Genomic DNA, 24,833 nt, shown 5'->3' with positions numbered 1-24,833 from the left:
GCTCCACCCCTTCACTAGGTGGCATTTCAACACGACGCACAGGTCGGCACAACACAACACAGCAAACGAAGACACCTGTTGCAGAGTCCACACGTGGGAACTGGCGAGGAGGAAACGTAAGTCTGCAGCTCTTTCGCACTGCGGTGCAACACTACTGCTAGCAGCACGTGTCTATCGAACCCAGGTGTGGCATGATGGCGCCGCGGCCGCAGCTGCGCTGGCTTCCTCTGAATCGTTCCGGTTCCTCTCAAACGAGGTGAATAATTTCTTCCCTTGTCGTCGGTCCATCGTCGGTCGCTTCTAGAAGGGAAGGTCGTTCGCACCGAGCCAAGCGTGGGAAGAGCTCCATCGACCACTTTCCAGCTAGTCAACCTTTTTGGTGGGGTCATCTTGGGGTCAAACGACCTTTCGAAATTTCCGCTGTTGAATCCGCCACCGTTATCATCACGGGTTTCAAGTTGGGTCGTAACACCGCCGTGGCAGCAGCCTGGGTGCCTTGCCTGTGGCTGCGTTTTAAACACCCACCAGGCAGTGCATGGCGCTTTGCTTTACCGCTGCACCACTGGGCAAGGAGTGTTACCAGGACTCCCCGCGATCTATGAAGGTAAAATAGAGAATGACTAATTCCGCCTTATAACCTTAAGAATGGAGCTTAATCCAATTGGAACTGAAACTCCCATGGACGTCGTGCGGATGTTCAGGATGTCTGCAGGACGCACAATTGTTCAGTGCCTTTCCCCCCTTGACATATATCATGCCTAAGATATGTTCCTCAAGCCGACCTCTCCACCTTTCGTGACATGAAAACTACTTCTCACCTCGCTGTTAGCAAAAATGAAAATCCCGCTTACGGGTGCTGTAACTCGCACAAGGCACATCGTGTACGTTGTGTGAGCACTAAGTGAGGGGCAATATCCCCTCACTTATTCTCTCGTTCCACCCTTCGCATTTCAACTGTACTCGCGTTTCATTTGAAGTCTTGCCCCTAATGACCCACTGCGTATGACTACGCTCCATGAACAATATATGCTGATGATGGCTACCAGGCAGTTATTTAGTAAGTTTACTGTACCTTCAAATTAAGCTCGATCTACGTCTTCAAGGCTAAAACACCTTCAATGTCCTACTACAGTGAACTAGAGTCCTACTGGGCCGCAAAATCACACGATCTATAATATACGCGCTGAGCATTTAATAAATCATTTATTTATTCGTAACATACCAGCTCCTTGAAGACGGCCAAAATTATGTGCTCTTTATTCTGTTTCTTGCGTTGATTCAAAATGCTAACGTTTATTGCTCTTTGAAATTTAGCGCTAAAATTGAATGGCATGGCTACTTTTGGCTACTTTCAGCTCAAGTTTTGGCTAACAACAACAACAACAACGGCAACCTTGCTCTTGTCGAGCGGTGTGGCATGGTTGTGGCTGTTGTGTAGTGGGCTTGATAATACCGGTGTGAACAGCGATCGCAGTGTTGGTGTAGGTCGCGCTTCAGTTTGCCAAGCTCTGGTAATATTTGTATATCACCGTTAGACCACTTCACATTTTCCAGTCGCCTAGCCGTGCGTGCGGGCGTAGTGCTGTTACATGACGTCTCGTAAAGCCGGCGGCGGCAAACATGTTCTGCGGTTTGAACTTTGTTAAAACCAGGCAGATGCATTCAACGTGCATTTCGTCTGTTAATTTGCATGCTGAACGTGTAGGTTTGTTTTTATTGTGGAATAATACCTCGAAAGTCGTGGGCTGATGTGAGGATCGAGACGGCAGTAAACAGGCCTGTTTAGTTTTCTTTTGGCAATGTATTCCACCTGCAGCCGGTAGAGTCACTGGGCCGAAATTCTGCCGGCATCCACCTCTGATTGGCTATTTATTGCGAAGCGAGAGGAGTTTGTTTTATTCACGGCTCCGATTTTCCCGGCATTGCTCGTTTTGGCCGCAGCCAGCAGACGTACCGGTGACTGAACATTTGCTGATGCTCGGCTGCTTAGTAAAGCTTGAGAGTAGTTCCTTTGGTATTTTTGTCATCCTTCTCGGCTGCTGAGTACTTCAGAGTCCAAGGCTGATAAGATCGTAGTCCATTCGGGCTGTGATCTTGTGCTGTTTTAGAGTCTTATAAACTGGAAAGCTCGGTATTAGTTGGCTTCACGAAGACTAACCCGTAGGGATGGCCTACATGCGTCCCTGTTTGCAGTCGCTTGCATCCCAAGCTGCAGTAAAGTTTCTGGTCATGAAAATTTCCAACACATGCAGACCACCTGGAAACAACCAGAGCGCTTTATTTCGTGAAAGGCCAGCTATGAGGGTACCAAAATGATCAGTTTTCGTGGCAAAATTGTTAGCTGATGGCACAAATATGTCGCATAGTTTTCTGTATCCAATTGGAGGCAGTTGCCAGGAGAATTTTAGCCTGGAAATCGTCGCAGTTGCCGGCAAAATAGACTGTGCCTTTTGTTTTGCTGTGTGAAATTTGCACGTTTCTCTGGCAAATTTCTGTAAACGTTTGTTCTCTTGCTGTTGCTTTCGTGCGATACTTTGAGGGTGGGGTGGTAGTGTAGGGCTCCTTTTCACACCATGCCGGATCATTTGTTTCAGCTTGGTCAAGTCAGGTGAAGAAGCCATGTCCGATGACGAAGACATTGCATATGTCAAACGTCAGAAGGTGGTACACTATGGAAGCCTTGAAGAGAAAGAGCGTCAGAGGTTGGCAGAAAGAGATGCAGCAACTGAAGATAATAGCGATGAAGATTCACAAAGCACGGACCTCAAAGCTGCCATGGCCTCTGGAAACATTCACATATCCGATGGTAAGCTTTCGTGTTGTCATTTCGTGATACATGACATTCAAGCAACATCATGTCAGTGTCAGAGCGCTGTCTTTTTTTGTCTACTGAACAAGTACAGGGCAAGTATGCTTGTCTAGAGTGCTTGAGTAGAGAAAGCGAATTTTTAACACAAGTACTAGGTTTCACCTTGAGCACAGCAGCATAGTTATGCAAATGGCAAATGCACTAGCAGTGTATTGTTGTTGGAGTAGCTACGCTAATATTTCACTTTATTTATTCAGCAGCATACTGCTCCACTGCTCTAGATGAGCGTGCTCACATCTCTATTAAGAATCGCAAATACATGTGCCTATAGTATTACATAACTAGAATCATATCTGTACCACATACTTGAATGCTTTGTGAGTGTTTATTTTGACATTGGTTACTGCTCTCCTTTACAAGGTCTGTTCAGTGGCCTTGAGAGTATCGTGAATGGATGAAATAGTGTGACAGGAGTCTGACTTTAACCTGACCATGAATTTATGCTGCTAGTGCGTTTAGTAGCAGAATCAGTACAAAATTTTGTAGTGTTTAGAGAGCTTCTGAAACATGATCTAGAATACCAAATATATTCAGTATTCCTGTATTATGTGAGCTAAGTTGTGTCTCACCACATGTTGTGTTCCCTCGTACTATTTTAGTTTCATAACAAAGGGTGCTCGCACTTTGTAGTTGTGCTTTGTTTTGATGTTGGCTACATGAGACTAACTGCTATGCCTTCCCAGAGTACATGGACATGGAAGATGAAGGTGGCCGGGACAAGCAGCAGCTGCTTGAAGAATTCGAGAGAAGAAAAAAGGCAAATAAAACCTTGTTTTCTTTGTGGTCTTTTATGTAGCTAACAGTACATACAATGTCTTTCATTTTCTTTCTTGCAGGCTCGTCAAATCAATGTATCGACAGATGACACTGAAGTCAAGTCAACATTGCGAGAAATGGGCGAACCAATTTGTATGAATTGTTCTTTTTCATTTGCCACCATATCTGGCTTTACACATTTGCAAGCGTGATGTGATCGCACCATTCCTATGCTTGGCACTTGCATTTACAGGTACAAGCAGTTTTAAAGGGAATGCCTTTCCTTACTACTTTCCCACCAGATGAATTATTCCTGTCAGTGGAGAAGTGTATTTGGTTCATAAGGGCAAACTTAGGCCTCCATTTCATACTGCCTGTACAGGGGCTAAGAAAAGTTTCCGGAACACTGAAAACATGAAAATTCTTAATTGCTCAGCAGTCTAAACATGCAGCCTGAAACTCTAGTGTTTTCTCTGCACCTCCCTACACAACCTGGGCACTGGAACCTTCAATCTCTGGCTGTGCCTCCAGGAGCAAGGAAATTCAGTGTTTTTCCTTTGTTCTGTGTTCCAAGAACTTCTTAATGTTGGGGGTGGGGTGTTGAGATTGGACGAAGGATTAAATGCTTTGAAAACTATTATAGTGAAAACTAATAGGCTGCATGAGCTACGCTCTGGCAATTTAAATGCAACATTCCGGTAGAATGGGGGTAGCCTTGTTGCATGTAGTTGCCTTGTTGCATACCCCGGCTAGCTTCAGCACTCGGAAGTCAACTTCGGCAGGCAGCAAATTGGCCAGTGTCGTCATTTTCCACAGTTCCGTCAAATAGATAGGTGAGAAGTAAATTTAATAAATTGAGGTAAAACTTGCTAAGCTCTGCGGCTGTTTTTCATTCATCTGTGGGTGTTCGGCATCTTCGGTAAGAGACTAACTGCTTGTTCTACAGGCCTGTTTGGTGAGGGGCCTGCAGACCGGCGGGAGCGCTTGCGTCATCTCCTGGCTCAGCTGGGGCAGGATGCGATAAGACGCAAGCAAGAGGAAGAGCGTGAGAGAGAGAGGGAGCTCCGAAAGGACACATCGGAGACTACTTGGTATGGATGGCTTTTGTGGGGAGGGTGAATTTGTTTTTCTGCTGTAAATGTGAGTAACCTCGTGAGGAATTACAGTTAGGCATGCTCATAAACGCTGTACTTAGTCCCAATGTAGTAAATTAAACGTTGCAGCCAATGCGAGTGGTGGCAAGCATGTGAAGATCGCAGCTATGCGCATGCATAAAAGTTTTCTTCATGCCTCAACGGATGGATGAATAAACTTTATTTTGGAAAAGGAGGTAAAGGTCTTCGTGGCATGAGGTGGTCAGGAGCTCTTGGGGCCCTGACGACCTCGATGGCATGCTCTGTGGCCTGGCTTTACACATCTGCGTCTGAGATAAGCAACACGGCCTCCCACTGCTCGAGATTAGTGAGCTGCAATTCCTTAAGGGGCGGATCTGCTGGGAAGTCCCACAAAGTGGGTGATATGTTGGCTCGGGCCCCACGCTGTTTGCATAGGGGAGTGTGTGTGTAGTGTGTATGTTTGCATAGGGGAGTACAAATGACAATTGATGAAACACTACATTAAGAAACGGGTAAAACATGGCCGGCAGTCAAGTCATATGCATCAAACAGAGCCAAAGAGAAACTGCATCAGTGGTGTCGACTCTTCTATCAACTACCGACACTCCCAGAAGCGCAGCTATTCCAAGTGGCGGTGCTGCCGTGATTGGAACAGCGGCTACCGTGATTGGAACAGTAGCTATCGGCTAGCAACACTGCCATAAGCGGCGAGTACGCAGTTAAAAGTAAAAAAAGAAAACTTAACAAGCATGCAGAATAGCTGAATGCTACAGGGCAGAGCCGTAGAGCTAACTGCAACCATGCTATAGCATCTCTGATGTCTTGTTTGTCTCGCCTTTATTTATATTGCCATGCCTTGGTTTCAATTGAAAGTCGACCGCCCCCACAGTGGATTTTTGAATTAAAAAAATATAAATTGACTTACAATCATGTACATATGGTACGCCACGGAATCCCCCCCTTCATGCTTCTTACTGATGCTCACAGGTGAAGCATCAGAATCGGTGGGTGTTGCTTGTGAACAGACCCTTTGGGCCTTTTTTCCGATTTTGCTCACTTTTGTAAGCATTTATTTTTTTATTTTGAGCAGTAAGTTTTTTATTACCATATTTACCTACATAAGAGCATGGGACTAGCCCCACCACAAAGGCTGATTTGAGATCTGTGTGAATAATAAAAACACCGAAGTAGTGACTTGGTATGTGTCCAAGTTATCCTGTGTGGTCGGAAAACACTTCATGACACGGTCTTTTTTTTGTTGAAAAATGTGTGAAAATGTCATGTTTCGAGAAATTTTTCGGTGCAGGATAATTTTACCGTTTGATTTGAATATACTGCTTGTGTGATGCCTCCAAGCATTTCAGTTTTAATAAATTCAAATATTCTTACATGCAGGTACCATGAGAGTACTGAAAAGCTGCGGGAGTGCCGTATTTGGATAGCGCAGTTTTCCTTGCCCCGTGCTCGACACCGCATAGCCACAGCAAAGGAAAAACTGAAAACCCAGGGTCCTGCTGCATCAGACTCACAGTTGCATGCCAAGCGACAAGAATTGTACAAGACCCTTAGGGTAAGCAGGGTGCATTTTTGTTTTATTGCACACTGTTTCTTTGGATTATAGCAATTGGAGGTTACCAGACAGGCCTTCACCGAACAAGGTATATAAAATTTTTTTTATCTTTAACATTATATTGGTTAGAAGAAAACCATCTACATATTTGAAGTGTGTATAGTGACATGTGTAAACAGTGTAAGTTTCATCACGTACTGTTCATAAAAAAAAAAAAGAAAGTTTACAGAGCGGGATCTTTCTTTAGGAGCTATTAATTTTGTGCTATGTTTTAAAATTTTACTCTCAGCAATGTTTTCTGAGGGAATGTTTTCATGTGGATGTGTGGTCTGCATGAGCTAACAAAAAAGGAAGGAAAAGCAGATGTTGCAAAAATTAAACATGCTCTAGGTGGTGGAACTGTGTTTCTCACTAAGCACTTGAAGCTGCACTAAAGAGAAATCTGAACTAGTTTTTTTACCACGGGAAATCATCTACACATTCCGAGCATTCTTGGAAACTTTTAATTATTGTCCTGTGTGGCCAATTTCCCTAATTTAAATCAGATTAAACGTCCCGGCTCCTCCTTTTTTTGAACTCACTGCTGAAGGCAGGAAGATTCAACTAGCGCATGGAGTGCCTTTCGCTTTTATTTTGTTTTATAGGTTTCCGTGAATAAATAAACCCAGTCAGAGACTACATAGCTGCAAATCAGGCGCACGGAAATAAAAATACGCGTGGACTCTTTGCTTTCGCCGAACTACGTATCACTCCACCGATGACAGAGCAGTAAGCCGCCACGGGACTGGCTGAAAGTTTGGTTGACTTCTCCTACCATCAGCGATGAGTTCAAAAAAAGGCGGGAGCCGGCACGTTTAATTTGATATAAATTAAGGAAATTGGCCACACAGGACAATAAATCCAAGTTTCTAAGAATGTTCGGAACGTGTAGATCGAGTTCCCGCTGTAAAAAGACGAGTTCAGATTCCTCTGTAGTGCACTTTTAAGTTGCTCTGCGATATTTGACTAAAATAACGAAGTGCATGTTTACAGTTTTTTCTTTTAAAATCTTTGTGATGCCTGTTGCTTGCGATACATTCTTTGTCAGACGTTGCATTTATATTGAGGTTGTTATCTGTTGCTGTTTCTTCCTGTAGTCCCTGAATATCAACTGCAGCCAAATTGGGGACACACGGCCAATCTCCTTTTGTGAATTCAGCCCCAACTCACAGATCTTGGCTACGGCTTCCTGGTGGGTGTCGGTGCTTTCTCATGAGCAAATGCATATCACTATTGCATGCAAGTGTTGCCAGGTATGCTGGCCATTACCTGGTTGTCCTATCTTTAATAGCCGAAAAGGGTCTTTAAAAAAAAACTCACTACTATCAAACCTTCAGGGAACATTTATTTTTACATGCTGATTCCAAATATGTTATTTAAATTTATGTAAAGCAAGTTTTTGTGCACTTATGTAATATATTCAACTTTTTGCTGAGAGCTTTTAAGAAATTTCACTGCTGCAAACTCTGTAATTTGCATGCCACTGGTTTCTCTTTAAATCTAGGTGCGCAATAAGGGTGAAATTGTCATCCTGGCTATCATAGAAGTTGATCTATAGGATTTTGAAGTTAAATTGGTAAATTGGTTTTTAAGCACAGTATCTGTCTTGCATATCTCGGTGGACACCTGAACCGCACCACACTGGAAGGGAGGAAGGTGGGAGTGAAAGAAGAAAAAGGGAAAGAGGTTCGACCACCAGGGGATCTTTAACCTGCACTGACATTGCACAGCACGTGGGCACCTTGTGCGTTCCGCCTCCAAAAGCAGCTGCCTCGGTCGTGTTTGAACCCGGGTACTCTGGCTCGGTAGACGAGCACCTTAGCCACTGAGCTACCTCGGTGCGTTTTTGAAGTTGCCACTTCAGAAACAGGAAGAAAATTTTACATTCCTTTTCTGAAGTGACAACTTCAAAAAACTGTAGCTCAGCTTCTATCATAGGCAAGGTGATAATTTTACCCTTACTGCGCACCTTGATGTCAAGAGAAACCAATGACATGCATATCACACAGTTCCCAGCAGCAAAATTTCTTGAAAGCTCTTGGCATAAAGTTACGTAATATACACATACATGTGCAAGGGCTTGTTTTACGTAAAATTAAAGGACATATTTGGAATCAGCACACCAAAATACACATTCCCTGGAGATTTCATTAGTAAAAAATTTTTTGTAAGACCCTCTTCCCCCCTTAACCTACTCTGTTTAGGTTTGGTCATTTGTGTACAGGCAGCAAGAGCTCTTGCATAGTGGTGCCTTGAAGTATGGTCGAGCCCACTTATAGCGAATCTGATGGTCGCATGGATTGCGGTCGCTGTATCCAGTTCTTAGTAAGCAGACTTGCCTTGTTGTAGCCAAAAACACAGAATCTGACAGTAGTGGCATTTATCTCTTGAAAAGTTGGGTTATGCACATTGATTTCTTGAAAGCAGGTTCCATCATGCCACTTTCCTTCATGTGCTCCCCACTGAGACCCTTAGTTGCTGCCAGTAAAGTGCTTTAGGGACACGATGCAATTAATCCCATATAGCAATAAAGCTTGTGCATGTGTCGTCACACCGACTGCTGTCTGTGCACTGCCTGCATGTGCCCAGTGGGCATTGAAACTCCCTTCGACGTCCTGTGGATGTTCAGGATGTCTGCAGGACATCCAAGAGAGGTTAAGTGCCCATCGGGTGGTAGCAGCACAGAAGGTGGAGAGCCATTTGGGCATGTACTGCATACCTCCTGACTGGTGCTCAAATTCCTCAAATGGCTGCCGTTAAGTGGTCACTGACCACGAATAGTAGCTTTGGTTTCAACCCTGTTCTCTGTTCTTTCATTTTGGACACTTTTTCTCAGCCGGCATTTCTCAGCCGGCACTCTCGCATGCATCAAGTGATCGTGTATACCTTGTAGCTTTAGGCGCGTGCTTGGCTGGCAGTTATCTACTTTCACTGCCACTTTTTTTTTTTACTGCATTTTTGTATGTGCCAAAGTTCTTTTCAAGGCAGTGTCACTGGGGCTGGCAGTCTGTTCTTGGTCTCCATGCTTGTCGCAACTGCGTTTTTTGACTGCGGAGATAAGTTTATGGGGCCTCCTCGTTTGTTTAACCATGTGGCTGTGCTCTGCTCTGCTCTGTGCTCTTGGCTGTGCTCTGTTAAGCATTATACAAAACCTTTCGTTTAAGTATTAAGCATAAACTTGCAAGGATTGTCGTGCACATTCTCAAGTAACAGTCAATAAAATGGGCTAGCTTCCAGTTCTTCTTGAACATTCCATACTCCGTTTCATACATAGCAGTTAGTGCTGCGGAGGCTGTGGATGGAGTACTCCCGCAAAACCATATATTACTCGACCACATATCATTTGTTCCACTCAGAGCGTCAGTGAGTGTTCGGACGAAAACAGAGAGCAGTATAAAACGAACACCTAGCATTGGGAATCATGGTCAAAGCTGTATGGCGCTCAGTGTTCGGGCTCTCTGGCCATTATTTTCAGTGAGCGTGTACTACTTTTTAGGCATGGATGGAGTCTGAGCGATTCGCCCTACCAACCGCATATGATACCACCACATGTCATTCTTACTTCTCGGAAGTCTTGATAGTCACAGGACGAAACGTGGCAAGAGAGCAAACGAAGTGCAGGAGGTTGCCAGTCACGGGTACTTGACATTTGCAAAATGAAATATATGCCTTTGTTCACTTTGGTTGTGTGGTCAACTACTTTATGGGTGAGCCTGCACAAAAGGCAGGCTAGCTTTGGCAGCGTTGACTGCTGTGTATGAAACGGAGTGTAGTGGCATCATGCAACGTGCATCGAACAGTTTACCCTGTTCAGCGAAGCAAAAGTAAGGCCATGCAAATAAAAAGGCACAGATACAGGACGTGAAAAAGGAACTTTTGCTGCAATATCAACACTTGCTTTAGGCTGCTTTGGCAGCCTCCCACTAAATTTTTCTGCAGTGATGCAGCAGGCTGGTGAAATGTCATCTTTATTTATTAAGGAGCGGGCTGTGCAAGCTGTGGACGATTCCAGAATGCAGCCCCATTCGGACCCTAAGAGGTACTGAAATGTCATTTTTTTTTATTCTGTTTTTGTGTTACTTTATTACTTTTTCTGCCTTTTTTTCGGTCAGCTCAGATTATATTCAGATTGAACACAGTATTAAATATTTTATTTGCAGTCTGCTCATTTGAAGTGTTATTTTATAGCGATGTGCATATTATGGAGGTTTTTCATGGCTTACATTGCTGACATCACGGTGTGTTTGTGACTGGAAGTTCCAGTGTTCATGGGATGGCCAGTGAGTATGTGCCATCTGTAGTCATGTAACCCAGGTCTTTGTCGCATCTGGTCATATCTCTTCTAACCAAAAACTCGGTGATGTCACCAGCCCAAGGTCACGCCATGACCTCCACGCAGCCGTTGCATGCCCATTGCCTGTTTCATATGCAAGCGAAAATGCTAGCGAATCCTGCTGTACAATGCAGATGTGGCACTCACGCTTACTGTGCAAGCTTCATATTGCAGTGTGCGAGCTGTACAAGGCTGATATCCTTTTTGGTGTGTACAGGGCACAACTGCAATGTGGGGGCCATCACTTTCCACCCACGGTCAACTTACCTGCAGTCAGAGAGCGCTCTCAATATGGCTTCGTGCTCCGCTGACGGTGTTGTCAACCTGTGGAACCTGAAGAGTGAGGAGCCGATAAGCACCTTGAAAGGAATGTGCCCTCACAGAGTGTCTAGAGTGGCATTCCACCCTTCTGGACGCTTTTTGGCATGCTGTGTGTACGTAATCCCTCATCTCCTTTATTTTTTTATCCTTTTCCTCCCTTCTTCTCCCGCCACGCATGCTTACGTTTTGTGCATCTGTCCTTCTAGGTTTGATCATTCTTGGCGTCTGTTGGACTTGGAAAGTGAAACGGAAGTACTGCACCAGGAAGGACACAGCAAAGCAGTCTATGACATCAGCTTCCAGTGCGATGGCTCATTGGCTGCTACGGGGTAAGTCGTGGCCATCTGTGCAGTGACTAAGATCATTGGCTTGAGATAAAAGTAGCAAATATTGTCACGGGTCGCTCAAAAGACGCGGGTCGTAGGGACACAGGAGGACCAGGACCACAGGAGAGCAGGCGCCAGAGACAGTCCAAGCGGTCGCGGCCGGGCTCACAAGCGATTTCCCACTGAGCCTCTTCCTCTTTGCCGGCGATCAGCTCCCCGCTCGTTGAAGATGACGTTAAGTGGAAAATAACAAATAACACACATGACAATATTATAGTTGATGTAGCAGTATACAACGTGCAGGTGCCTCTGTTTTTTAATGCGATAGCATTAAAGAGTCCTGTGTCGCAGGAAAGCCGGCGTAGTCGGCGTTGGCGGGTTGTCTGTGGGCGAAAAAATACACAAAATAAAAATCCCCAGTGAAGCTACCTATGTGGGCAGGACTTCACTCCCGTCGCTTCCCACGATCATCACGTCCCAATGGCCGTCATCTGGGTTTTGTTTGAAAGCTGGGCTCTTTCCTTTCAACAACCTTGAAATATTTTTGGAACTTCCTCATTCTGCTCTTTCTTTAGGCCTCTAAAACGACCTCCGATTGGCTGGTGCGCGCACTTCGAAGCCCATTTTTTCAGCTTCGTATTTTTTGCCAACATGACTAGCCTTATGGAAGTTTTTATTTTGTTTTTATGGTGCAGGTTTAATTAATCTTAAATCGTTGAATTCAGAAAGAACATAACTTGTGGAATTATGCTCTTTGTGTTTAGCTGAGCCAAATATTTCAAATTTTGTGAACCATAATGTTACCTAACTATACTTCACAGTTGTGGTGCTTGGACAAAATTTAACATTTTTAAATGATGGTGTACTTCGACGAAAATATAATTAGCAAAGTTCCAGATAGCAGGCTGTGGTGGCGCCAAAAACAAAGAAGGCCGCCAAGGTTCGTGGCTGGCGGCGTGCCACCAAATGACCCCCATTTATTCCGGTGATGATGTTTATATACACATAAAAGTGGGTGGTGCTCGCGATGCATGATAAGAACAGCGCATGCATGATAAGACTAACGCCCTCTATACACAACATCTCCCCCCCCCCCCCCCCCCCCCTAGAACAACAAATAGAAAAACGCATGCTAAAACTCCAAAATTGCTTCAGGCAGGCGAAAGGAAAGCAGAACACTAACTAGCGTATTCCGGTTACATAGTCCCGATACCGTGTCGGCACTGTACGTTGTTGCTGCGGTCTTCGCGGCACTTCTTCAGCCGCATTTTCCGTCTGCAGAGTGGTTCCTTGCTGTTGACAGTGCTCTGTGTGTTGCCCGCCAGGCACTCCACAATCTGCACCAGCAATCGGCGTAACTTCTTGATGCCTTGTATCCGCCTCTGCTGCATCCTGTACTGCCTCGTGACGATCACCAGCTGTTATTGCAGTGTCTGCTGCTACCTTAGTATTGAGGCCTGCAGAAGTCCTGAAGTAGGGCAAATCAGTCTCGAAATCAACCACTCCACCACGATGCCCCTTCACCTTCTCAACCAACAGCCGCGCATCTTATTGGCCCCCTCGGGCAACTACTGTCAACTTCGACGCATTCCACTTCTTTCTGTCTTCCAGTAAAAATGAATTCCTGCCTATACGCTTCTTCACCTCCAGTGGCAAGGAAAATTTCTTCTCGCTTTTCGTGCCAATATCTTTCCGTATCTCTATACACAACACAGGCCTTTTGCTACAGTCCCATTTCAATCGAAACCAAAAAATGGGGAGAGGAAGTGTCTTAATAGACTAATTAGGTTTCAAGCAAACAAGGGAAGGGGAATGAGGGGCTCGTTATAAATATGACAGAAGCCAACAGCCACAGAAACCAGTTACTTTTCCTATAATATGGGAACTCATTGAGACGTACTGAAACTAATATTTTTGAGAACAAGCAGAAGAAACACACACTCCTAATACCATTACGATATTTTTAATAATAAAAGAATAGCCGTCGCAGTGGCTCAGTGGTTATGGTTCTCGGCTGCTGACTAGAATGATGCAGGTTCGATCCCGGGAGTGGCGGTCGAATTTCGATGGAGGCGAAATTCTAGAGGCCTATGTACTGCGTGATGTCAGTGCACGTTAAAGAACCACAGGTGGTCGAAATTTCCGGAGCCCTCCACTACGGCCTCCCTCATAGCCTGAGTTGCTTTGGGACGTTAAACCCTCATGAACCATAATAATAGATATGTTCACGTGAAGACCCGTGTCTCCCCTTAATGATTGGTCGCAAGAGGTTGCTCGCAAGCTCCAGTATTGGCAGCACCTGCCATTGCAGGGCAGCGACGCATGGCTTAACCACTTCATAAATGCGCAAAAGTGGTATGAGGACTCCCAGCAATCTATGAATGTAATGTGGAGAATGACCAGTTTCGTATATATGGGCATTAACCAGTTAACGTTATCACATCATGCCCTTTTCATCATACTATCACACCATAGTTTTTTGTCCTTCGATTTGTACGCTGCTTCTTCATGGACAAGGATTCCATGTTGATGCAAATATGGGCTGAATGTATGCATTACATACTGTTTACCAATCGAATGGGGATATATCAAACTCGAAGGGGATCATGAAACAGTTCAGTATATTGATAAGCCAGCCCGTGCCAGGCATCTAAAAGGGGCACACATCTCCGTATGCCTGGTGGTGGCCTGTTCCCTCTCGCACCAGCACACTTGATCAGATAATTTCATGCTGGAAGAAAAGAGCAGCTCACATTCTCCCAGGCACTCAATCCAACACTCGCGGAAGCCACGCACTCCTCCCATTGAAAACGTGTGCCAGTTCCAGCGCGTCTGCATGCGCGGGGTGACATGCTCACACCTGCTTCCATCTCGCGCTGCACGCGTGCGCTGGCCGCTTCTGGAATAAGCAAAGGCGTATGACGTGGGCACCCAGGAAGTATCCTCGTAGTCTGGGCTTTAGTGACCGCCGTCGTCGGGTGTGTACCGTCCCTCGAGAGTCCCTTGTCAGATATATCATTCCATAGGAACTCTTCTTCGGTACTGTTGAGCACATTCAATGTCGAACATTCCTTGAAAGCGTCACTGACAAACTCCTCTGGAGTGTTGGGCCAAACGTCCACGATCCAACTGCAGAGCGTGGTTGGAGAGGCATGTTTCAGCCATCCGAACTTCAGGCTCCCTCCACCTAATCCAATGCATGTAGTGCCGCTTGACGGGGTGCCAGCGCTTTTGGCAAGTGTGATTACTTTCCTTTCAAAAGCAGCTGAGTAGTGTTTTCACATTCTCAACATCATGTGAGATGCGGTCATCCTGCTTCCGACATCATGGGCATAGTGAGGCCAGCATCGTTAAATCGCGTCGAAATCGAAACCATCCAGTCAGTCAGTGGATGCTACTGCTAGATAGCGCCTCCTCTCGCTGGCAGCCTGATGGTGATAGCGCTGAATAGTAGCGCTGAAGTTTGGCTTAAAAGTGTTTGGATCCGCATACATTATGAAGGGAAATGTAACATGCTAAATTCTGCAAAAAACTTCATACTATACTCAGGTTTTTATGGTACTTTCTCTGTCTCCTGATCAAAAAATATGCAGGTGTTGGAGTTCTAGGAGGCATTTTTATTAGCCCTGCCGCGTAGGCTTAGTAATAAGTTCAAATGCAAGGCGCTTGTGTAGTCTGCGATGTTGGTGTGCATTAAAGAACCCCAGGTGGTGGAAATTAATATGGAGCCGTCCACTACTGTGGCCCTCCTAGCTTGTGTCGCTTTTGAACGTGAAACCCCCGTATACCATCTACCATACCATTTTTGTCAGTTTTTCTTTTTTCCAACAGTAACACTACTTTGTGCGTGGTATATACATGGCACACCTATTTTTACGCTGCACCCATTTTGAAGCAAAACTGAAAGTATTCATTTGTATTTATTTCCTGTAGTTTTTTCACATTTTTGGTTGCAATCCAGAATAGTTTAGCTTAGAAAGGGCTTAGCTTCTAAACCTTGGAGAATGTCTGTGTGTGCGTTTCATTTTTATCGTTTTGTTTGTGTTTTTGCAGTGGCATGGATGCGTTTGGCCGTGTCTGGGACCTCCGCACAGGGCGTTGCATCATGTTCCTTGACGGTCATCTGAAATCCGTGCTGAGCCTGTGCTTCTCACCAAACGGGTTAGTGAGGATTGTGGTGCATGTTAAAGAACCTCAGGTGGTCGAAATTATCCGCAGTCCTCTACTACGGCGTCCCTCATAGCCTAAGTCACTTTGGGACATTAAATCCCATTAAAAAAAAAAAAAATGTGCATTAGCTGCTCAGAGTATGTGGTCAAATTCGAGCCTGCCAGAAATCTGCCATTAACTGGGATTTCAAATAAAGGAATTTTAAATTATTGAGACTTTATAGTACTGGGTTACTTGTAAATATTGCAGTTAATTGCATCACAGAGCCATTATCCCATATTTCTGCAGCTTTGTAGGTTCTTTGCATGAATAGTTTCATAAACGTGTCTATTCATTTATTTACTTATTTTCAGTCTTGCAGCCTTTGCTATGGCTCTGTGCTTCACTTGCTCTGTGCTAGACCTAAACGTCTCTAAAACGTTTAGGTCTAGCTTACATGGTATCTGGCATTAAGAGCACACATGCAGACAGAGGAGTGCAGAAAAAATGATTAGCCATGGTAACTAACATACAACTGTTAGCTGACTAACAACCGTCCGTTTGTTTGATTGTTCTGTATTTGTTCAGGAACACATCATATTAACAAATCAGTACTTTGTTAGCATTGTGTCCCATCCTTTTTTATTCACTCCTGTCTTTGTCTGCACGTCTGGTATGAGCCAGCAGACATCTGGACGTCAGGTTTCCTTTCATCTGGTTGTATAACTGCCTGCACAATCAGAGATTGATGTGATGTGAGTTGTGGTAAAAAAAAAAAAAATGGCAGGCTTCTCTAAAGAGTTCGTAATTAGTCTAAAATCATAACTAAATTTACTGTCCTTGAAATTTGTACTTTTCATACAAAACAATTGAACTCTGCTAACTTTCCAAAACTTTGTTAACCCTTTGAGGGTCGAATTATTTTGAAGAAAACTTTCCCAGGTGGTCAAATTACTTTATTGCGAATCTTGAATCTACAAAATGTATATAATCGAGAATAAATAGTAAAAAAAAATTAGGAACAGTACTTTGGTGACAGCATCACTCACAACTGGAAAATGTTCAGTAGAATAGAATAGCAACGGTGATAAGCAAGCTAAGAGCAGCACCAATAAAGATAGAAATCAACTTTCCCCGCCTCTGCAAAACAAAACAGTACCCACAAAGAGAAAAAACGTTTCGCGCGACTCCGTTGTGATCCCGCGGCGGAATCGAAACCGCGTAGGCGCATTGCCACAGAGGGCGAGAATACCTCGCGAGCAATGGTGATAAGCAAGCTAAGAGCAGTGCCAATAAAGGTAGAAATCAACTTCGGCAGCCCCTGCAAGATAGTGCTGACAAAAAGAAAACTCAAATTTCGCGCGACTTCGTTGCAATCACACGGCGAAACCAAAACTACAAAAGGGGTGTTGCCGCAGTCTGTGCCGCCGCGCTAAAGCTAGACATAAGTTCTGCTTATCTCCGTAAGAAGGCAGCACAAAATTCAAACACTTCTTGTAAGTCCTAAGAGGTGGCAGCACCCCCCAGTGAGCTTGCATTGTTCTTTTGGCTCAAAATTTCAAATGGAAGATCGAAACCGTACCCGTACGGCAAAGACCTTGCGGGACAGAAAACCGCCGCCGTACATATACGGCAAAAACCTTCAAAGGGTTAAGTAGCCCTGATCATGGGTGCCAAGCCAAACATTTCGGTACATTAGCTGTAATACTTGTGCTTGCAGCTACGTTCTAGCCACTGGCAGTGAAGACAACACCATCAAGCTGTGGGACCTGAGGCAACGAAAGTGTGAATACACCATCCCTGCCCATCAAAACCTGGTGTCAAGAGTGATTTTTGAAAGTAAGTGCCCCGTTTTTGAAAGCTTTTTATAATTAAACTTATTCATTACAAGGGCATCTGTTGCATGAAACTTTTTCTTGAAGTCTCGAAAAGTGCAAATTAAATTGGCCTGTATGTAAATATTTTGGTGTAATTAATGAAATGCAGTGCTCACTAATTGTACTTTCTGTAGTGCTTTCTGTCAGGAACATCTGAGAAAATATTCTCATTACTGTGTAAATTCCTTTTCACTGCTTTGCAGTGTTTCACAAATGCACAGTTTTGTCAAAAATATACAGCCCCAGGAGGTTTGCTTCTGGGCCTTGTGTGGTTTATTGTGCATCATAAGAACTCTGAATGTCTCAAAGGTGAAAGAAACTCGCCCTCACCCCTCCAAGAGTTGGGACTCCCAAGGCTGCTGAGAGCCTCACTGCATAGCTGAGAAGCAAATCTCTTGGGCTGTAAATTTATGACAGACACCGAATAAGTGTGTTTGTGTGTTAAGGGGGGGACCCTGGTCTTGAAAAGAAAATTTTATTAATCTAGATATAGTAATGAAATTTTCAGGCCTCATGTATTTTTGTGCGCTGATTCTAGATATGTCATTTAATTTCGTTTAAAACAATTCGTTGAGCACTTATGCACTTTTTATGCAAGTATTTTGGGAAAAGTTTTGCAGAAAATTTGCTGAAGGAAACTCACTGAAATGCATGCCATTGGGTTCTCTTGACACCAAGGAATGCAATAAGAGTAAAATTATCATCCTGGCTCTCATAGAACTTGAGTAATAGGGTACTGAAGCTGCCTCTTCAGAAACAGGAATACACACTTTTCTTCTCATTTCTGAAGCGACAACTGCAAAACTCTATAACTCAAGTTCTATGAGAGCCAGGATGATAATTTTACCCTTATTGCATTCCTTGGAGTCAAGAGAACCCAATGACATGCATTTGAGCGAGTTTCCTGCAGGAAATTTTCTGCAAAAATTTTCCCAAAATACCTGCATGAAAATTGTGCAAGTGCTCAGGGAATTGTTTTACACGAAATTAAATGACATATCTAGAATCAGCGCACAAAAATACGTGTGGCCGGAAAATTTTATAACTGTGAATTCATTAATAAAATTTTTTTTCCCAAGACCAGGGTCCTTGATGAGGTATGCATACCAAGGACTGCCAAAACTCTGTGTCACTAAAATGGAAGTTTCTTTTCATTTTAGTGGCACAAAATAGCTAGCTGGCCTTCTTCAGAATGTTTTCTGCTCTTTCCTAAATTTTTGAAGTAATGTGCATTTAACGGTAATATACTATTGTCCACAAGAGTTCACAAGCCTTGTGTATTTAGAAGAAATTTACCATATTTACTTGTTCAACGTGCTCTTTTTTAAAAAAAAATTCCGATAAATTTGGGAGATTTACTTTGTCATGAGAGCAAATATATAGTCAGAAGTTTGGATTTGGCAAACAGAATAATAGGAGTGTTCGTCGTTCAAGTTGCATTCATTATGTGAGTGAATACTGGTGCCCAGTGAGCCATTTGCTTTGTATTCATACCAGTGGAAGGAGCATGCATGTTCCTTCATGCTTGCTGGTGTTTTGGGCAATCTGTTGGTTTGTGTGACAGCACAAAAACAGTTTTTTCGTGCACGCCCACATTCCATGAAAAATTGTCGCCACCAGTACCTCCTGTCGATTCTTCACTGTGCCTGTAACTCATTGTTAACTGTGCCACATGCATCAACATTTGGCACATATTTGTGGAACACAGTAAAACGGAAATATAGTTTCTGGCTGTGTTTTGGTAGCTGTCGATAGTTTTCACTGTTGCAGGCATTTGGATGCTGCTCAAGCAGATACAGATGCAAGAGAAGCGTCTATATTGGCTGCACAGGAATTTGAACTCTGACAAATCTTCACGGTGCCAACCGTTGATAACAGCCGCAATTTTTTGGGTGCCTGGCAGCACATTTTGGCTGATTGTCTAAGTATTCGCTGCTGTCTGAAATGGCTACTTAATTTTTCTGAAGGACATCTTGAGGACTCCTTAGCAGAGAGGATAGTGTTGATTGGTGCAAATTTAGAGCTGCATTACGGTTTTACGGTTACATATGCTCTGCCATTTGCAACACATGCAGCATACCATTTGTAGCAATTAACTGTTCACTTTTGAGGCTTCCATGGTGAGTCGCACCTAGCCCCACCCTACCTTCCTTACCTCCCTTAGGCCTTGAGCCACCCCCCCCCCCCCCCTTTCTTTTTCAATAAATTCATCTCTCTCTATGTGGCGTTTAGCGAAGCTGACCTGCAATCATTAGGAAAAAAAATAAAAAGCTGGATAGAAGCTGGTAGGAAGTCGGAAGCTGGTATAAACCAAGAGTAGAAACAAAATGGGGCTCTTAGAAGTTTGCCATCTTTTCAGAATTATCTGGGGAATACCTTGTCACAGCATCATATGACAACACAGTCAAGGTGAGCCTTTTGAAGCCCTTTGCTTCGCATTGTAGTGTGTTGTAGTTTATTTTTCCACATTTTTGGAAATGTGTGCTCATAAAGACCTAGCAGCGAATGAATTTACCTTTCACAAAACGCCTCTAAAATCTCTAAACCTATGTATTTGTAGCCTGCTGTGAAAATGCTTCTAAACTTATTGACAGCTTTCTGTGGCACTGCAGTCAAGAGTGGAGGACCAAAGAGCAAGTGTCATTCCGTGGCAAAATATATATAGTCCTGAAGGTAATGGTGACGAGGCCAACAAGTTTGCACAAAAGATTCTGCTCCACTGTCATGCTTAACAAGAGAACTACCCTTCAAGCCACTGTTTGCAATTATAAAATTAGGTGGCAGCCAAGGATTTGTGTTAATGACCGAAGCTAATTGTGGGAATCCTGGATACATTTTTGAGGCATCTGATGGATTCTTTGTTGTGATGCTGGATATTTGATCTCCAATGAAGCATTCCACAAAATTTGTAGTTACTTGTAATAAAAGGTGTGATGGTGATGAAGATGTGATGAAGAAGAACTATGCTAACATTTGAAAGAAAGGTCTTCATCAGAACTTTTTTATATTAAGATGTTATAGCCGATTACACCCTAAAAGTAACTGACTGCGCATGGATGTGTATGACTTCAGTTTTAATAGTTATACTTTCGGGTCTATTTCAGATTTGGTCGAATCCTGAATGGACTCCAATACACAGTCTCAGTGGCCATGATGGTAAAATTATGGGTGCAGACATTTCACCAAGCGGCAAATACTTGGCAACGTCATCCTTTGATCGCACTTTTAAACTCTGGACTCCGGAATAAAATGCCAATTAAATATTTTTTTTTAATATGAGGGCATTTGCAAGCATGTTTTTTTCAGTCTGCCATAATTCAATGCAATTACAGTGGGAATTATTGTCATTTTTCTGCAATCATACAGTGATGTTTGTTGGAAAATTTTTCGAACATTATATCTGTTCTATCGAAATATGCTGGGCTGATGTAAATGCCAACTTTATGGCATGTTGCTTCAAGTAGCATTCCAAACCAAAACTGGATGAATGGCATATGACTCAAGCACCCAGCACCACCACCAAATATTATATATATATATATATATATATATATAGCTCAGCGGTAGAGCACCGGACGCTAATTCGGAGGTCGTGGGTTCGGATCCCACCGGCGGCATGTGGTTGATTTTTCTTCTGCTTTTCAATCAATTAGCTTTAAGCGATAACTTATTCAGGAATATTCTAGATTGATCAACACCACAAAATAAATAAATTAAAAATCCCCTGTGTCCCTTGGTTTCTGGCCGCCGCGGTGGCACAGTGGTTATGGCGCTCGGCTGCTGACCCGAAGGACTCGGGTTCGATCCCGGCCGCGGCGGTTGAATTTCTTTGGAGGAGAAATTCTAGAGTCTCGTGTACTGTGCGATGTCAGTGCACGTTGAAGAACCCCAGGTGGTCGAAATTTCCGGAGCCCTTCACTACGGCGTCCCTCATAGCCTGAGTTGCTTCGGGACGTAAAGCCTAATAAACCAAACCTAATAAACCAAACCTTGGTTTCTGTGGCTGTTGGCTTCTCTCACACACATATATACTATATGTATATATGTATATAGCTCAGCAGCAGGCGTGATGGGCCACAGTCGGAAGGAACACCAAAACCAAGCTACCCAAGCACCTGCTGCAGCGTTCTCGTTATCAAATGCACAGCAACAGAACAACGTCTTGTGCACCGTAACAGTATTAATACAGCAGTCTATTTCTGGTTATGCGTTTAAAAATATTAAGACAACAGTCTATTTCTGGTTATGTGTATAAAAATATTTTAAGCACTTTTTGCATGTGAATACGAAAACTGGCTCTGTTGCATTTAAAGGGCACTCTTTTCAAACTTGATGTACAGCAGCTCGTGGCGCCCACAGAAAATTTTTCTGGGGAGGAGGATTTCAGAAAAACCTGATTCTGATTTACAGGCAAGTGCTGCATTAAAAATGTGCTCTCAGAGCAAAGCAGCAAGCCAAAGCCTATTGATTAATGTGCAAAATATCATAAGCTCCTAGTTTTCCCGTGATCGCAGCTTTGAAGCATTTTTGATGGAATTGCGTTAGTAGTCACGTTCTCTTTTTCCGATGCTGCAGTTAAACCACTCAGCTAGTCGCGTGATTCTGGCACTGATTAAACCCCCTTTATTCTTTCAAAAGCAATGCCATTATTAGATCTTGCCGCCACCCCACTCACCCCAATGCTTCCTCCTCAACCTCCTTCTGCTACCCAAGCCTCCTCCGTTCCTCTGTTTGCCAACTCCTGTCGAGGAGGGGTGGGTAGGGTGCACGTAGCATTAAAGGGCCCATGATGGCAAAAATTGACCGTCGAGTGAGGCTGTGGCAAAAGTGCAGAGGAGGAAAGAGCAAGCACAGAAAAGAGAACAAGGGAGGGAGGAGCAAACTGATATGTAAAGCCCCACTGAGAACGGAGAGGAGAAGAGAGCAACTGAAGACAACTCACATTCGAGAAGGAGGGGAGGCAGCCAGAGTGGCAAAGGCTGGACTTGGTGGAAGAGGAGGGTTGAATAGTGGAGAAGGCGAGATGCAGCGGGTATTAGTGCCGCATATGCTTCTCTTGCTTAATAAAGTTTTCCATCCATCTCGTGGATGTGATGGGTCGTGCGCAAGGAGTGTGGCTGTTGTATGCAGCAAAATGGATATATTATGCGGTGGAGTAAAGAGCTCGTCAGCTGAGTTTAAATGGTTCCTGGACAAATGAACCTTGGGTGCGTCATGAAATCGCATCTTGCTTACGCATTCTCGTTGGATCGAGCAATCGATAGCCCCTAATTTAAAAAAATAAGCTTTACTGACTGAGGAAGGGTTTCGTACACTATTTTACTTTTTGTAGAAAATAGTAAAAAAAAAAGTTCGGGCCCTGGCGTCCAATAACATCGTGCAGGGAAAGTCGGGCGTTCAGATGAGGTTGGCGTTGCTCTTGCAATTACTTGTACAGGCGCTGCAAGTTCCCGGGCATCCTTGCTAACCTGTTCGTATTGTAGAGCAATTCGGGATGCCGTCGCAAAAGATACGTTGGGGCCTTCCAATAGGAAACGTTCCCGGACACGTTGGGAAGAGAAGCCACTAACGAAACGATCGCGCAACATGACTTCTTTCAGTTCGTAGAGCGGGTGTGGGTGTTTTCTATGGCAGATGTGTCCTCTGTGACCTGTAGTGAGACGCACAACGGGGACTTTTTGAATTGGGTGGTAGGGCCGGCATCTGACCTGCAGACAGTCAGTTGTGATAAGGACGGATTTCGACTGCTTACATGCGCACAAGATAGGGATGAGTGTAGTTATGTGTTATGTGAAAATATTGGAAGATATTTATAACGATTGCACAGCTACCATAGTTCTCCGTAAAGTCAGCAATAAAATTCCCATAAGGAAAGGTGTCAGGCAGGGAGACATGATCTCGCCTATGCTATTCACCGTCTGTTTACAGGAGGTATTCTGGGGCCTGAAATGGGAACAGTTGGGGATAAGAGTTAATGGAGAATACATAAGTAATCTGCGATTCGCTGATGACATTGCCTTGCTAAGTCATTCAGGACATGAACTGCAAAGCATGATCAATGAATTAGACAGGCAGAGCAGAACGTTGGGGCTAAAAATTAACATGCAGAAAACCAAAGTAATATTCAACAGTCTAGCAAGAGAGCAGCAGTTCGCAAATGGTGGTGCAGTGCTGGAAGTAGTAAGAGAATATGTCTATTTAGGGCAGGTAGTGGCAGCTGATCCGGATCATGAGAGGGAAATATCTATAAGAATAAGAATGGGGTGGAGTGTGTATGGCAGGTTCTCTCAGATCATGAATGGCAGTTTACCAGTGTCCCTCAAGAGAAAAGTAGACAACAGCTGCATCTTACCAGTACTCACCTATGGGGCAGAAACGTGGAGGCTAACAAAGAGGGTTCAGCTTAAGTTAAGTACAACGCAGCGAGCTATGGAAAGAAAAAATGATAGGTGTAACGCTAACAGATCGGAAGCGGGCGGAGTTAGTGAGAGCACAAACGCGGGTTAATGACATCCTAGTTGAAATCAGGAGGAAGAAGGCTTAGGCAGGGCATGTAATGCGAAGGCAAGATAACCTCTAGTCCTTAATTAAGGGTAACGGAGTGGATTCCAAGAGAAGGCAAGCGTAGCGGGAGGCGGCAGAAAGTTAGGTGGGCGGATGAGATTGACAAATTTGCGGGAATACGGTGGCCGCAACGTGCGAAGGACAGCGTTAATTGGAGATGTCATGCGAGAGGCCTTTGCCCTGCGGTGTGCGTAGTCAGGCTCATGATGATGATCATGTAGTTATTAATGCCGATGACAACCCCAATGCATGATGTATTGGTCGCAGCGACTAGCTGTACTAGATCGCTGTGCCTGATGCTGCCTGCAAGTTCTTGCCATAGAGTTCTGGCTGCTGCGAGGTTTTGGTCGCTGCGTATTTCAGAATTTGGGCTTGAAATTCCTGGGTGCCATTCCATTCGATCGAGTCATTAAACAGATTTCCGGATTAAAAAAGAAAAGAATGTCCGCGGCGCGCGAGACCCAGCGCGCGGGTGTGCCACGCGACAGAAGAAGCATCTGCCCCTGGTGAAGTCGGTTGTTCTGGTGCTCCCTGCGTCGCACCGGTAAGGGCCCATCCACGGCGCAACTGGCGCGTCGACTGCATCCCAAACCAAGGGTCAGGGCACCGCGGTCGACCCCAACCGGAAGAAGGCAGCCGGCTCACCGGGCCGCCATCCGTGTCGGCGCATCCTGCCGCCATGTTGGCCATCTTCGCCCACGACCTTCGGGCCCCTCCTGCGCCGCCGCTGCCGTCGTGGGTCCACGCTCGGGCTCCAGCTGGACCTTCAGGTCGACTTCGGCCTCCAACACCCGGCGATGAGAGACCTGGTATACCGTGGCCAGCACCGGCAACAACGCCGCGGGGTTTCGTTGCCCGGAGTCCGGCCTCTCTGCTGTCTGACACCCTCGAATGGCTCCTCGCGGCAGCAGACA

General features: G+C 44.6%; 1 protein-coding gene across 1 annotated transcript; it reads left to right on the top strand.

Annotated features, from left to right (window-relative positions):
- Nucleotides 1-1,392: 1,392 nt before the first annotated feature.
- On the top strand, nucleotides 1,393-20,627 carry U4-U6-60K (U4-U6 small nuclear riboprotein factor 60K). Its single transcript, XM_089544597.1, has 14 exons — nucleotides 1,393-1,511; nucleotides 2,595-2,806; nucleotides 3,553-3,626; nucleotides 3,706-3,778; nucleotides 4,572-4,716; nucleotides 6,136-6,310; nucleotides 7,447-7,541; nucleotides 10,330-10,388; nucleotides 10,900-11,116; nucleotides 11,210-11,332; nucleotides 15,383-15,490; nucleotides 17,199-17,317; nucleotides 19,715-19,764; nucleotides 20,460-20,627. Exons 2-14 carry the CDS (start codon nucleotides 2,620-2,622, stop codon nucleotides 20,601-20,603), a joined length of 1,569 nt encoding a protein of 522 aa, XP_089400723.1. The 5' UTR covers nucleotides 1,393-1,511; nucleotides 2,595-2,619; the 3' UTR covers nucleotides 20,604-20,627.
- Nucleotides 20,628-24,833: the final 4,206 nt, after the last annotated feature.

The sequence above is a fragment of the Amblyomma mixtum genome, chromosome 1, assembly GCF_055824585.1.
Source record: "Amblyomma mixtum isolate Tamu chromosome 1, ASM5582458v1, whole genome shotgun sequence".
Classification (NCBI taxonomy): Eukaryota; Metazoa; Arthropoda; class Arachnida; order Ixodida; family Ixodidae; genus Amblyomma; species Amblyomma mixtum.
The sequence above is the reverse complement of the archived record's forward strand: the minus strand, read 5'-3'. Positions and strand labels throughout refer to the sequence as shown.